General features: G+C 45.7%; 1 protein-coding gene across 1 annotated transcript; it reads right to left on the bottom strand.

Annotated features, from left to right (window-relative positions):
• Nucleotides 1-6112: 6112 nt before the first annotated feature.
• Fgfbp1 (fibroblast growth factor binding protein 1) lies at nucleotides 6113-9041 on the bottom strand. The gene is made up of 2 exons (XM_048364378.1): nucleotides 8984-9041; nucleotides 6113-7153 (listed from the first exon to the last, which is right to left on the bottom strand). The coding sequence occupies exon 2, from the start codon at nucleotides 7133-7135 to the stop codon at nucleotides 6425-6427; it is 711 nt and encodes a 236-aa protein (XP_048220335.1). The 5' UTR covers nucleotides 7136-7153; nucleotides 8984-9041; the 3' UTR covers nucleotides 6113-6424.
• Nucleotides 9042-16066: the final 7025 nt, after the last annotated feature.

The following is a 16066-nucleotide window of genomic DNA, read 5'->3' as shown; positions in this document are numbered from 1 at the left end:
CTCTACCTAAACAAGTCCAGCCACTCACAGGAAGCCCCAGAAAGACCTGGCAGCCTTGTTCACTAGAAGCTGTCAAGCTTACTCAAGTTTCTTTTTATCTCTCAGAGTGAAGAGAGTCATATTTCAGTTCTGTGCATAGGTATTTACACAGTACCCCCACAGAAAGGCAGGGGAGCATTTGTCTCCTGTGGTGTTTCCCTTGTGCTTTTAAGCTCTGATCCGAATGGACAGAAAAGCTACAAGACCCTAGTCTGCCTCTCAATGCTTCCTCAGTGAAGCCCTTTGAAGTTGATATTGTTGAGGGCAGGCATTTCTGTATAGGAATTCCCCATAAACCCCTGGGATCCCATCCAAGAGAACACAGAATGGCATATCATGGGCCCACTCTAAACGCCCAGTGCCAGTTTGATGTGCTCGCCTTTTAGAAGTTAGCTATTTAACAAAAATAAAAATAATAATAATAGTAATAATCAATGAATGCTGGTTTGGACCGTACAAAATTTCTGGTCAAAAAGGTGTTGGTGATTTCATGTGGTTAGCCTAGGACAAAGCACAATAAGCAAATTTGCCAAATAGGAAGGGTCCAGAGCTTTCTTCCCCCATGACAGTCTTCTGCCTTCCTTGTCCTTGAGGAGTGAAGAAATAATGTGATACCGTTGGAGAAATGTTTTAAGATACATATTAATTTGTAAACACATGGAAGGCATGGTGAGTACATCATACTTCTAAATGGTGGTTCCCAATCTTTACCCATTTTCAGTTACATCTCTTAGAAATCATCCCAACTCACTCATTTGTGGGCCTTTGTTTTTCACCATTACCTATGGACATATTTGTTGTTCCCTATCTTTGGATATTATTAAACAATGTCTCACTGAATATCCTTACCCACACCCTGGGTTGTGCAAATACAGTGAGGCATAAGTCTCTGAAAGGAATTGTGTTGTTCAACTGTGAGAACTACTGACAGATTCTTCTTAAAATGGACTGTCCTAACTGGTATTTTCTCTGACTGTGTCTTCTGATCTCCACTCATCCTGCCCTGAAGTCCTACAGATCTTTTTGTGTTTGTTTGTTTTAAATCCCTGGTAGCTCATTAATTAACTAAGGCAGGTATGCTCAGAGTACTGTTGTTTGGTGTCTAACTCTCAGATTATCCCTCTTCCCCAATGACCCCTCCCCTACTTTGCTGTTTGTAGAGGCAAAGGAAGAGATAGACTAAAACTCATTTCCCAGGCTCCTTTGCCTTCTGGTTTCTAATGAGGCTTGGTCATTGGGAGCAGGGACAGAGGGGAGGCCAAGACATGGTTTCTCTCTATTTCGGGTGGCATTTCCAGATCCCTCAGGAGGTTGCTTCCTCCAAGGCCTCCCTTGCTGCAACAGTTCTGCTTTGGTTCACAGGCTCCAAGAGAATGTCCGAGACCTTGTGCTCTGGTGAATTCTACCTCTTCCCAGCCCTTGACCTGCTTACAGTGAAGCTTCTAGCTACCCATCACTTCCCTGGCCCTGTTTGCTCTTTTAGCTTTGCCACGTCGTCATGACTGGTTCTTTAATGATTTCTGTTGAGTTGTCTGATTCAGCTTTGTTTGGACCCTCTACCCTTTGAAGGCTCACCCAGGCCGGTAAGTGGGGAGACATGGAAGTGTCGTGGGCATGGGAATGGAAACTGTCGCAATGTCTTTTGGCAGGCAGTTGGTGATATGTGCCAAGAGCTTTACACATGAGTGTACCCTTGCCTTATCTTTTGGAGATGTTGAAATATTTATGAATGAAATGATCTGCTGTCTGGGATTTGCTTCCAAACCACCTAGTGGGTGGGAATAAGATGAGCCAAGAGAGTAGCAGATGCCCAAACGCTCAAGTGTTTGAACTTCTCAATCGTAAGAAGTGTTTTGCCAAAGCAAAATCTTGGACATTTTAGTCTACCTCGCAGTACCCTTAAGAAAAATGATGCACAGAAATTTTTAAAAGAGATTTGTCTTTGAAGATGTTTCTTCGCAGCTATGTTTATTACTGCTAATTTGTTAGCAATCATCTAAGTTTCTAATGGTAGGACAGCCTTTAAAAAAAATTAACATCAGGTAGGGTGGTTGTACAATGGGTTCATTTTTAAATGTCCGTTTATGTATACAGTGCATCTTGATCATGCTCTCTCTTCTACCAGTCTCCCTCCTCCACTTCCCAAAGCATTCTCAAATGTCCTTGTTACTTTTTCACACATGCACATAAAAACTATTTTGATGACATGCACCCGTCTTCCTTTTCTCCATTTGCCTGTTTCTTTCCCACTACAATCTATGTCCCCAACGTTTCCATTTTTTGCAGGACACTCATCACAATTTGACTTCAAAGAGATGGAGTTATGCTCTTTTTTCCTCGATGCTGTTTGTGCCACCTGGGTGGTTTGTTCCTCTGTAGTCATGCATGAACGCTACTTTTGAAATGCTGGCGGGGGGGGGGAGGGCAGGGGCGTATGCATTCTTTCTTGCCTGTTTCCCTTTTCAAAGACTCCTAAAAAGATGACCCACCCTCCAATAGATGAATGGATGAAAACTGTGGTACCTATACACAATGGGATTTACATGGCCATTAGAAAGAATAATATTATGCCACTTGCAGGGAAATGGATGGACTTAGAAGCCAATGGAAGGCATATGAAGTAGGTCTCAAAGTCCACCTGCAAGATCCAGCTTTGTCTCCACTTTCCTCCTGTGTCAGGAAAACTGCTCTGTTCAGGCCGGATGGGCGCAGCTCCCATGAGCCTTCGGGCAGAGGCGATTAGGGACAATCAGGCTCTGTGTTCCCATCCAGCTCCTTGGCATGGCCTATCTTGAGTCTTGTGCAGGTTTCTTAGAAAATCACTTCCTCATCTCCTCTTTTTTTTTTTTTTTTTTGGCCAGTCCTGGGCCTTGAACTCAGGGCCTGAGCACTGTCCCTGGCTTCTTTTTGCTCAAGGCTAGCACTCTGCCACTTGAGCCACAGTGCCACTTCTGGCCTTTTCTGTGTATGTGGTGCTGGGGAATCGAACCCAGGGCTTCATGCATGCTAGGCAAGTACTCTACCACTAAGTCATATTCCCAGCCCCTCCTTGTTTCCTCTCTCAGTGAATCCATCCAAGTTTTCCTTAAAGAGAGTGGGACTGGACACATGCTCCTAGACCCATTTTGTAGAGAGCAAGGTAAGTTTATAAAATAACTCATTCTGAATCACACAATTAGAAACTGAAGTCCAGCCTTGTTTTGTTCTAAAACCCATAATTTTTGCCCCCACACGATCTCTCTGCTCTTTGATTTACTCACTCATTATGTATAGAAGGGGCTCATGTGTCGGCGCTGTGGTGATGGAAGGGTAGGTTCAGCTCTGCTGTGTTATTATCCACATTTCCAGATACCTTGTGAACACTCTCCCTAGATCATCTAGCTTAAACCCTCCAGCTCTAAAACCAACCATCTCTTTTCTAGAATCTCCTCCCCACTCCAACTTCTGGACCACTCACTTAGAGAAAGCCTAATCAGTACTTTCTTGTATATTGTCACAGGCCATATTTTTTAAGAAGACATTTCAAGGTGAATGATGTATATGAGGCATTATGAAAATCCCAGGACATGGGGTTGAATTTCAGGGGATGGCTGAACTTGTACTTGGAACTGTCAACCTCAGCACTTTGATATATTGTGCTTGTTTTGCCTGAAGCAATTTAGGAGGCAGGGTGGGAAAGACGGTAGATAGGAAGGAGCCCAGGTGAGGAGTTCTGGATTCCAGCTATTCAAGCCTGCACTGGTAGAGTTGTCCGTTACCACAGGAGCAAGTGGTGCCTGAGGGAGAAGGGCCTCCTTCTGCTGAGTTGTGGATCTGGAAAGGCGGAGCGAGGTTCCCACCTCAGAGGAGCCTCAGGGAAGGTAGACGTGGTATCTTTTGGTGCCTCTTGCCTTCCTAAAAACTTTCCATCTTTTGCAATCAAGGGGAATCATACTTCAAAGAGCGTGTGTGCGTGTGCACGCACACACACACACACACACTCAAAAGTTAGCTCCTGTGTATCAAAAAGGTTCTCATGGAGAATAGTAGATAGGGGGCCAATGAGACAGATGCCAATAGAAAGTCTGCCGTGTCATCCCTCACTTTGCACTGATCTGAAAGCAGCCCTCTCCCATCTCCCAGGTGGGATTATGGTAGAAAGCTGAGCACAAATGGAAGTATCAGCTTCAAGAACTTCCTCTCTGTAAGGGTGTGCATGGGACCGATGGATCCTGTTCACAGTCAGATTTGGGCCACACAGGTCAACCCCCAATGTCTCTCTCCTCTCAGCAAGTGAGGAGTCCCTACCTTCTCAGGTGAGGGAATTTGTGAGCCACCGGATGAAGGAATCACTCTGCAGGCTCTGCCACCATGGCTTCAACATCTTGTCAAGTTCCTCAGTTAGAAAACTCCTTCTAGACAGCATTGTTGAGGGGATTCAATGAGAGAAGGGAGGGTGAGGTCATTGCCACTCAGTAGGTGGTCAGTAGATACCTGGGCACGTATTGCATTATGACAGACAAAAACACTCCTCCAGTTAAAGAATTTTCACTAGGAAAATTTTCACTTCCCTCCACAACCCACTCTTATACTGTGGATTTCAAACGGTCACCGTTGACCACCAACTATGCCTAAGGGCAGTAACATGGGGCTTTAGATTTTGACCTATTAGTCTTCCAGGAAACTAAGGCTTATCACTCCCATTGTCCCGATGTGATGACCTGTGGTCAGAAGATCCATTAATTGATCCGTAGGTTGGTTAAGGGATACTCACAGGTCAACCTCTCCCTCACATGCAGAGGACTTTACTACATTGGACAGCAAAGCTCTCCCCATTTCTGCCAGTGACTAAATCTCAAGGGAACTGGAACCAGCCGCCTCAAGGGCTAGACAGGATCTGAAGAAGCTTCCAGTAGATTTGGTGTTCCAATGTGCTTCCTCACCCCACACCAACTTTATTCAGTGACCCCAGAAGAGTTTCATCATTTCCTGTCTCCGGGATCTGCTGTGTTGAATTATAGCTGAACCTGAAGCAAGGGGATACCTCCTGGTGGCAGGGAGTCTGCAAGGTTTGTCAGCTTTCTGTCGCTGTAACACATGCATGAGTTCCACGATTTAAAAATGGGCAAGGTTTCTCTTGGCTCAGGGTGTGAGAGGTGTCAGTGGTCCCTTTGGGCCTGTGGTGGCACAGCAAGCTACGGTGACAGTGGGTGGCGGAGGAGAATGGCTCATCTCATGGCAGCCGTGAGGCAGAAAAAGCAAGAGGAAGGCTTCCTTCCCAATACTGCGAGAATTTTTAAAAACAAATTATTTTGCTGCTACTTCTTGCTTTTCAATGATGGGCTGTCCAACGCTAATATTAGGGAAATTTTTTTTAAGTTAACTGTGATGCCAGGGCATTTGCTCTGACACGTCCCTGGATGTTAAAACATTTTTACACATAAACTCACTTCTTCTGTTTTGATCTACCCTCAAAATTAATATGTAGAGAGAAAGTTCCCCAGGCCAACCCATCAGAAAGTCCTTCCGTCCTACCCTCGTATCTCCTCCTTTCTTGACTCTGCCTCTCTGCCTCTTGTAGAATTATATTTATTATCATTTTCTCCATCAGGAAGGACAGACCATCCCTTTCTGATGTGTTGTTGTGTGTCCAACACACATCCCAAGAGGAATCTGAGCTCCATAACCCATATGAATAAATGAGGAAATAATAGGCAGATGCATAGTCCATGGAAAGAACTTGACACACAGCGAGCTCAGCACCTAGTATTTCCCAACAGGCAGAGCATATCCAAGCTGAAACAGGAGTCCCAGTTAATACACCTCCATAAACACCACAGGGAAATGGGTGAAGTGTAAAGAGAAAATCTAGAGCAGGTTCTATTAGGGAACCACTGGGGAAGTCAAAGTGGGAATTATTCTTAGACATTTCCTCCACTCCTGCATGGGGGCTTGTAGGAGGAGCCACGAATTCTTTTGAAACTCAAGAGGTAGAGAAAACAAACAATGGTTAAACATATTTCTGAGAACACCCAGAGCTTTATTATCTTTGCTAGGGCAAAATAAATTTTTTTCCCCTGCTAGGGCAGGGGAAAAAAATTGTCTTGCTCTGAAATCACTCTGGTTTGTTCTGCTGGAAGACAGGTCTTGACTGCTCATGGGCTCACAGCTCTGTGGGCCACGGAAGCACACGTCGAGGTAAACATGTCCAAGCACTTGTATATAAGGTAAATTGCGTACCATAAAAACAAAAAAACTATAAAATTGTTTAAATATTTAACTGCACTTCTATAGCCCCAAAGTTTATATCTCGTGAGGAATGTGAAGAGCTTTACAACAGGCGGAGTGACAGGTGACTTTGCTTCTCTTAGCGTGGGGTGGGGGAGGGGGGGGTTCTCCGACCTCATTAGCAGGATGTGGCCTGAAACATGGTGAGGAAGAATGAACAGAAGGAGCTCCACGATTCCCCGCAGAACTCCAGGGCGATCCTCTTCTGGTTTGCCACATCCGGGTCCTCCACACACTCAGAATTTTTGATGGTCATGGTTGGGGTCACCGCTGGGCTAGAGGGGTCCCCTTTGACCTTTTCTGGCTCCCTAGGGGAGAGCTCTGCTTCCTCCTTCCTAGGCTTCACGTTACCAAGCGGGGCAGGGGATATGAGCTTGAGATTCGATTCTGGAAACTTCTTTTTGCATACCCTGGTCTTCAGGACGCTCTTGGCGTTCCCACAGATGTTTTTCTCTTTGCGCAGTGTCCTAGAAATTTGTTTCCAGTAGACTTTCTCTTTGTTGTGCCTCAAGCATTCAGTGGGGTTGCCAGCAAAGACACAAGAAAATTCCTTGTTTGTCCTAGTACATTCCACCTTCATGGTGATGCCCTGCTCTTGCTCAGACACGGCCCACCTGCAGGTGGATTGGTCTTTGGTGACAAATTTGCCGTTGGTCATAGACTTGGATGTCCTGCTCCTCTGCTTATGCTGGGCCTTTTCCAGAGGGGCTGATTGTCCCCTGTTAGACATGCTGTGCTGTGTGCTTTCGGCTCCATGTTTGCCTTTTTCTGAGAGCACCTGAGCAGCCAGGAAGAGGATGGAGAGCAGGGTGAGGCCGTGGACCCTCATGACACAGCTGGGCAACACCTGTTTGAGGAAAGGCAGAGGAATCAGGCCGACAGCATCAATGTGCCAGGCTGAAGTCTGTCATCCTTCCGATCTAAAACAAACCTACCTGTTTTAGCAGACTGAGCGTCTGGCTGGCTCCTGGAATCCCTAGCGCAGCAGACTTTCCATGCCCATTTCCATTTGATCTGAGTCTTGAGGATCTCAAAAGCCGTCCCCCTTCATCTTTTCCTTTGCCACACCCAGAGCCTTGTGAAACCCTCAGTGCGTCCAGTTACTCCTTCTCCTGCTCACTTACCCAATCTGCATTCATGCATGCAATAAGCATTAGCTGAGCACCTATCACAGGCCACCTACTAGCCTCGCTATGATGAATGAGAAAGCTGAATTGCTTAGAGGCATCTGAATAGCATTGACAAAACGGTTTGTCTGGTCTCTGCTCTCAGTTTGATCTTGAACTGGTTAGACTCCATCTCTGTTAATCAAACTCTTGGCTGAATTAATCATGAAACCCTTCAGCCTCTAAGGCTGGATTTCTTACACACACACACACACACACACACACACACACACACACACACGAAGGGAAGAGATGTTGTAAGAGTCATGAAATGTCATGAAAACCAGTGTTGACTCAGAGGTTGAATAGACACAGGGTTTGACATGCTGAGCTGGGTGCAGCTGAGGGGTGGAGAGAACATTGCAGTAGGAAGCGCTCCAGAGAAGCAAGGAGGGGAGGCTACCTTACTCGACAGAGCAAAGCAAAGCTGGGTGGGGAGGGTGCATTTCAGCTAGATCAGTCCACGGGTTAGCAGCAAGGACTGTGCCTAATTGACTGCTGGTGCTCTGGGGTGGTACAGTGCTGGGCATATAGAAAACTTTTTAAAAAATGAATTATTGAATCAAGTGGATAACACTTAAACAAACAGATCTTTTTAGGGGAAGAGGAAGAAAACCATATTTAAGAGGGGCAAGATGCCGGGCCCTGGTGACTCATGTCTATAATCCTAGCTACTCAAGAAGCTGAGATCTGAGGATCGCAGTTCAAAGCTAGCCCAAGCAGGAAAGTCTGTGATACTTCTATCTCCAACAAACTACTCAGAAAATACCAGAAATGGAGCTGTGGCTCAAGTGGAAGAGTGCTTGCCTTGAGCACAAAGAGACTCAGGCACAGTGCTCAGACCCTGAGTCCAAGCTCAGGACTGGCAAGGTGGAGGTGGGGAGATGGCCAAGAAGCCTTTTTCTACTTGACTTCTACCAGGTACATCAAATGCTGGTCCAGCATTCAATTCTTAACTTGCTTAATCATCTCTTGTGCCCCCAATCCTGTCACATAGCTATCCATATACCACCCCCAGGAAACAGATACGTAGATTGCACAAGGTTCTTGAGTGGGTAGTGACAAATGCTATGGATAACTGACCATGCTTTTCTTTATATCTCTCCTGATCACATCTTACTTCTCACCTTTACTCTTTCCTTTGGGGGCAAGTAATGAGAAAGCTATGAACTGTTGAATGTTTAGTTTGGCATAAGTCATTATAACCAAAAAAAAAAAATCACATAATTTGTGCTGTGATTTATTAGACAGACAGACAGACAGATTTTGTTTGAATAAAGGGAAATTTCTGTCCAGCATTTAGCCCATCCCTAAAACTGGAAAATAGAAAAAGCAATCACAAGCATTTGGACTACAGTAATACAGGTAGGACAGGAGGCTAGATAAGTCAGATGAAGACCCGTTTCTCATGGCCCTGAGACTCAGCTTCCCCCCCACCCCCACGGGGCTCCAAGCCCAAGGATGCCCAGGGTCTCCTGGAAGGTGAGACTCATCGAGAGCCAGCCTCTTACCTTACTGTGACAGTGCAAATGCCGAGCAATCCCAGATGAGGTGGGAGTGGGTCCTGGCTTCCGGTCCTCTCAGCTGAGTGCAAGCAGGCTTGGATATTTTATACGGGAGCCCAAGCAGGCTGGGTTTTGACAACACCCATACTTGTGGAGCTTTGTTCCAGCTCCTCCCAGCCACGCCCCCCTGGGAGCCAGTTTCTCTAAGGAAAGTTTTGTGTATATTCCAGCAAGCAGGGGCATATATATATATATATATATAATGTTATATATATATATATGCATTTGATCTGCTTATCTGGGGCAAGCCATTCCCTTGCTAGCCACAATCCAGGATAGAAGCATTGCTCAGCCTCACAAACACCCTCTTCGGTGACTTGAGCTCCCCATCAGTGACATCTGTGGAGGGTGTGAAATAATAATAACTACAGTAATTACACCTACCAAATTCGAGTCCGTATTTTCCTAAGAGTACTCCCTGCCATGCGGCGGCATGGAGCAGCACTGGCTGCCATTCCCATAGTTACAGTGTCAGGGAGAGAGGATTCTCAGAATTAAAGCTAAGATTCTCCGTATTCATGGCCTGATCTCTTCCAACCTGCTATTCCTAAGACACAATTTGGAGAATGGGCAACTGCAGTTACTGAAGGTTTTGTTTCAGGTCTCTTATTTTCACAGAGTCACCTGACATTATGGCGTAGGTGGTTGATTCTGTGGGCCTTGAGGGAGTGGTAAAAAAATGAAATTCTTCACATTGGAATTCCAGTTGCAAATAATTCACCTTCAGCTCACAGATGACCAACCTGCTGCAGATAGAGACTTACGTCAAGGTGACCTAGGTAGAGAACGCTGGCCACTGTATTTGTCTGGCTGTATGACTTCATCAAACCCTTGAAGCTCCCAGTACCTCCATTGGCCACTCACACTGTACAGAAGACAAGAATAGTGCCACACTTAGGGCTCTGTGCTGGACTCTTTCTTTCTTTCTTTCTTTCTTTCTGTCTTTCTTTCTTTCTTTCACTGCAACTGAGCAGTGCAGAACAGTTTGGGTTCATAGTGAGATTTCAAGCTATCTTCATAGCAAGCAGGTAGTATTAGATACTAGATGTTTGGTACAGTCAGTGAATGAGGCATACCCAAGTGCGGTTGGGCCTGCATGGACTGTGGAGTTGCTCGATTGGTGACACAGTAGTCTCATCATGTACCTGTGAGGTTTTCATTCATGGAAGTGACTGGCCACTCTCATGGAGGCAAATGCTATTGGAAAAGGCAGTTTATTACTTCACTTCCTAAGACATGAGGGACTGTCTAATGGTGCTGGGCTACCGCAATGGAAGTAGAGCCAGTGTGTTTTGGTTGGAGGCAGAAGGAAGATTGATGGGGAATCCAAGGCCACAGCCTTTATTTGTAGTTTCCAAGGGAACGACAAAGATGGGCAGAGTACCTGTGCAGAATGAGCTAACTTGAATACCTAAAGCAGATATTGGTGCTTAGGACCTTGCCCAGCCCAGGGAGGGTTCAGGGAAGAGAAAGTATTGCATTGCAGTGTAAAGGTTGGATAAAGGGGTGGCTGGATTGTATACAAGCAAGGTGATCTGTAGTAAGTTGTATATTATCTGTAGGAGTTAACTAACCCTGGGAGAGACTATCTTTACCAGGGTCTTTAGGACTCCCCAAAGATATCAAAATACTATAAAGTGCAAAAAATGCTCCTTGAAGCAGATTATTAATAATCACACAAATACCCAGATACATAGAGCGGGAGACACAAATGTCACCCGCCATTGAACTCTTCCACCACAGCCAGACGGCCATGGCCAAACACCAAGTTCACGGTGAACAGGTGTGCTCTTACGTGAAGCAAGAGTTGGATTTAGAAGAGCAATAATTAACTTCTCTCTAGCCAGAAAAGCAACATTCTTGGAACTGCCTAAGAGAGCACCGAAGAGCATAGAGGCTCTGTGCAGACTGGCCATTCCCAGCCCCCCCCCCCCCCAGGGGGACACCGTTCACTGGGGGACCGCCCACACTGTTCAAACTCCCCACGTTGCCCCACCCACACATTTGCACGGCAGTGATCGGAGGACAACGCGACCGCGCCAGCAGCTTCCACTTGACCTGTCTCTCCATGCAGTTCACAGCATTGCACCATGCCCACTCAGGAACAAGGTTGTCGTATTTTAGTTACTTAATGTTGTTAGCATAGATTAGCTGTCCAAGAGAGGTTTCATTGGGACACTTCCACACATGGACACCGTGTATTCCAGCCCGTCTCACCCCTTTATCACCGTCCCCACCTCACGTCTCATTCTTCAAACAATTGAGCTGCTTTCACAGCTCTATTTTCATACACACAGATAAACCACGGCTACCAAGCTTGTTGTCCTTTGCCCTGGTGAGCTCTCCCAACTCCTGCCGGTGCTCACCTGGCCTATTTTACTTTCCTGAGGTCTTCTTATTATCTCCATTGCCCAGAAGACCACCCAAAGTCCGACAGGGACTAGCTGTGACAGGGTTCCTAAACCAGAAATAGGCAAGTATTTAGTCTCCATTTCGGTCAACATGCCACAACAATGCAAATAGGAATTTGATAATACTGCTAACTGTGGTTGCGAGTTATTGCTGTAAAGCCATCTACTGTGATTTGTTGAAAACATATTGTATATTGAATTACCAGAGATGTAACTCATTTAATGCCCTTATGGGTTCCTACAACAACACACCCTTTTTTTTTTTTTTTTTTTTTGGCCAGGGCCTGAGCACTGTCCCTGGCTTCCTTTTGCTCAAGGCTAGCACTCTGCCACTTGAATCACAGCACCACTTCTGGCCATTTTCTGTATATGTGGTGCTGGGCAATCGAACCCAGGGCCTCATGTATAGGAGGCAAGCTCTCTTGCCACTAGGCCATATCCCCAGACCCAACAACACACCCTTTGAGCCCCTTTCAGTCCGATGCCCACGCCATTCTTCCTAGCCTAGGTCAGCCACTGTTATTGGTTCCTTGCAGCCACTGGCTAGAAAACTGAGCACACGTTCAAAGGACAGAAATAGACATTCCATTCTGAGGCAGGGACAAGGCATAGCAACACTCTCATTAGCTTTTTCCAGCTATGACCCGAGAGTTTGCACAGTTTCAATTCACGTGACAGTGTCACGTGAGGTCAAATGTGCAGTCTTTCTGCCTCAGCCTCCTAGTGCTGGGATTACTGTTCAACTTTTATGACAAATTATTATAGTTATATATATATATAGTTATATATGGTTATATATAGTTTATATAGCATATAAACGAGCTAGCTAGTTAGGTTTAAATCTTTCCCAGAATGACTTCAAGACTCATTTTTCAGTCTTCAGAAGCATTTGTGACTTCACCACAAAACTCGATCATGGTGGAAAGCTCATGCCTGCTGCTGGTTTGGTCAACCATTGTCAGGTGCTCGGTCTCCACTGAGAGCCAGGACAGCAGACATCTGCAGAGGGTGGCGGGGCTCTGCTCCCAAAGTGCTTCTGCTGAGAGCCCTTGATAGCATCTGTAGGCTCCAAACAACCTCCCTACTTGCCACAGACACCACAAATGCCATCGGTGGATTTGCCGGATCAGATGGGCAGATGGCAGGGGAGCTTGCAAGATATCTGGGACCCAACACAGAGCCTTCTTCTGCTCTGGGCCCCACATAAAGCTAGATGTTTAGGTCATTCAGTAGAGGGGCTATAGTAACACACTCACATGGAAATAGCATCACACTCCAGAATCCAAATAGGTCCACAGGAATTGTGTCTCTTTCTTAGCAGTAAGCAGTGAGTAGTACATGAGGCAAGATGTGGTAACTTTATAAGGGATCTACTGACATGCCCAAACCACTGAATCTCTAGAAACTCCACTGAGGAAGAAGGCCTCTGCAATTTGGGGTTTTCACCCCATGTCTGCCATGCTAATGTCTTACCAAGAGGTCCAGAGCAGTTTCAACTTACCCTTTCCAAGTCCAATCAGTATAATGTCATCAAGTAAAGGGACTAGTGTGATATGCTAAGGAAGGGAAAGGCAGTCAAGATCCCTGTGAATTAAGTTATCACATAGGGTTAGGGACTTGATGTACCTGAAGCCTATTGCTGACCTTCTCTGCTGAATACCACCTGCTTCACAGGGACCCCTTGGATAGTGATGGAGACTGTCCACTTCAGGGCTGGAGAGAAGGCCAGATCAATAGTCCCATGGCAGGTACCAGGAAATGTGTTCACTTGCTCCAGCGAGAGAAGCATACTGAACACGACAGATGTGAATGGAGCCATCCCTTGGTTAAGCTTAGACTAATCTCCTGTCACTCTCCACAATCCACCTGTCTGAACAGGAGAGGTGTATGGGGGTGTGGCCAAAGCACTACTTGTGCTCCTTGGTCTTGGTACTAATCCCCAATCCCTACTCCCTACAAACCAAGAATGGGGAGTTTCTCTGGCTGTTACTGTGTCCCAAGGCAAAGAGAGCTCTCATGGCTTGCATTTGGTCTTTTTATGAACAGTCCTCCCTGAACGGGGGAAGGAACCCACACGAGATCTCTGACAGCTGTCCAGTCTGAATATTCTAATGATGCATTCCAAGAACTGGAGAAATGACCACAAGATGTGTTCAGGGACACGAAGACCTCACAGAAAGTCAATGTCCACTCAAAGCCTACTGACCACCTGATCTTTCTCAGCACCTGCTCTGACTGGAAGGCCATAGCGACATTTTGAGTCTCCTAGAATTAAAGTCAACTCAGAGCTACTGTTCAGCGACCCTGGAAGGGTCTGATTATTTCCTTTACCCTCATGCACAGTGGGCGTGTAAAAGGCTTTCGGTCCCTTTTGGAAAGGATAGAATGAGTAAACATACGTGGTAGTGCTCTAGGGTCCTTCCTGCAGGGAACCCAGCTTCCCTCTCGTTCAAGAAGTCTGGGTCTATAAACCGCTTCAAGTCCGGAAGTTGATTGAGGGGCCACAATCCTGTTTATATGATTCAAGTCAGATTTTGTTTTCTTGATCTGAATGGTTCTTTTTCTCTGTAGATATAGTAAGAATTCAGTAGACTTCCCAGCTATTTCTATTTTAGAAGCTCCAGGGCAAAGTATTCACATCAGGGATGAACATGAGTCAGAATATCCTGATTGTTGCTTTGACTTCATTGTCCATTACGGTAATCCCAAGCTTTTGATATCTTTGCCTGTGCTTCCCTGGGACCCAATTATTCACATTCTTCCATGCTATCGACAATGGCAACCTAGTAAGATATTGTTTTTATACCCCCTTTATAGATGCCCACAGGTACAGGAGATGACCAGTTGAGATGAAGTTCAACAATGTGGATGTTTCATTCTGCGCAGCATCACTATCTCAATTCATTCCTGGATTGGGGTATGGCATTCCTGCCACTAACACAAAGGATTCCGAATTGGGAATTGAAAAAGAACTGTGGTCTGTCAGTCATTTAGAGGAACAAGAATCCCTAGTTCTAGGGCTTCCTTGGTAAGTCAACTCTATCGGTCCTCTGTCGCCCTCTGCTGGCTGTCATTAGCTTGCTGTGATATCAGCACAACTTGTCATGGAGTTGGTTGCTTTTTTGTGAGTGGGAAGTTCTGAACACAATATGAGGACAAGCTAACCAACACTTCTGACTACCTAGATCAGTGAGTTGTTACTGCATTGTACAGGACAGGGCTCTCAATGGTGGGATCATGGGCAGGACACTCGGTGGACCTCTTGTGTCCATTGTCACGCTCAGGTTGGTGGTGGTGCCCTCAAGTGGTGGAATAAACTTTTTTTTCTTTTCTTTCTTTTACATTTTTTTTTCCTCCAGTGGCCCTGGCAAGTGAATACAGGAGTCGCCATTAGCTTATCTGCGGATCAAGATATTACCATAAACTCAATAGCCAGAAGCATCTGTCTGTATAATGTGCACTTGCTTGTGTAAATAAAGATACACCCCTTCAGTGTGGGCATTATTTACCTATAGATGGTGACATAATGGGTGGGGTGAGGATTTTCCATTGTGATGGATTTTTATTTTCTTAGTCGTGCTTGGGACTGAATCCAAGGCTTTGCACATGCTAGACAAGGGTGCTACCACAGAGCTACACCCTCGGCCTTGATTGTTCTATAAATGGGTTGTGCATATTCTTTGAACAAAGATAATTTTTTTTCCGAAGAAAAACAGAAACAAAAAGTGGTAGGTATGCCAGAGCCGGCACCCACTTCCCTACTCCAGGGGCAGAGGCTTGGCCTGTGAGTGCCTCAAACATGGGAGCCCCCTGGGTACATGGTACTGCAAGCCAGATGTGGTGACTCTAACTTGCAGTCCTAACTCCATGTGAGGTAGAAATCTGGGGACCAAGGGTTGAGGCCAGCCTGGGCAAAAGGAAAGTTTGAGACTTTATGTCAAACACTTGCTAGGCCTAGTGGCGTGCACTTGTCCTTCCAAGCAGCATGGGGAACTACAAGTAGGGGGATCCCAGTCTGGGCTGGCCTAAGCATAAAGCAAGACCCTAACATGAAGATCACCTAAGCAAGACGGGGCTGGAAGCGTGACTCAAGTGATAGAGCACCTGCCTGACAAGCACAAGGCCCCGAGTTCAATCCTTGATGCTGAAATAATAACAACAAAACCAGCAGAGATCTCAGGAGTTACACAATGGAGAATCAAACTCAGTTACCATAATCATTTTTAAGGTGAGACATGAGAATTAGGAAAAACCAGTTAAGGGATGATTTTTCTTTAAATGTTATCCCTGCATGGCCTACTTTGTCCAAATTTCAAGTTGCGCATGCAAAGTTTAATGAAAATTCATTTTTACATATGTATACATGCAAGTACATGCCAGCCTGTAGAGGTTTTCTAATATGTACCTTGCAGCCTAGACTGTTACCTGAAAAATGGTAACTTCAGAGCTGAAAAACGGAGGACCTAAGAAGCCAGCTGAGTTTGAAGTAGCAAAAGGTCACTACTGGTTTTGTCCTAGCTCGGTACTGTGAGCTCTATAAAACCAGGAGCTAGTGGAAGACCGGGTAACAGATGCCCAAGCATCATCATCAGGAATTGTGAAGTCTCTGAGTCCTCTC

Source organism: Perognathus longimembris, chromosome 16 (assembly GCF_023159225.1).
Source record: "Perognathus longimembris pacificus isolate PPM17 chromosome 16, ASM2315922v1, whole genome shotgun sequence".
NCBI lineage: Eukaryota > Metazoa > Chordata > Mammalia > Rodentia > Heteromyidae > Perognathus > Perognathus longimembris.
Note: the sequence above shows the minus strand (reverse complement) of the source record. Positions and strands in the feature narration are given on the sequence as shown.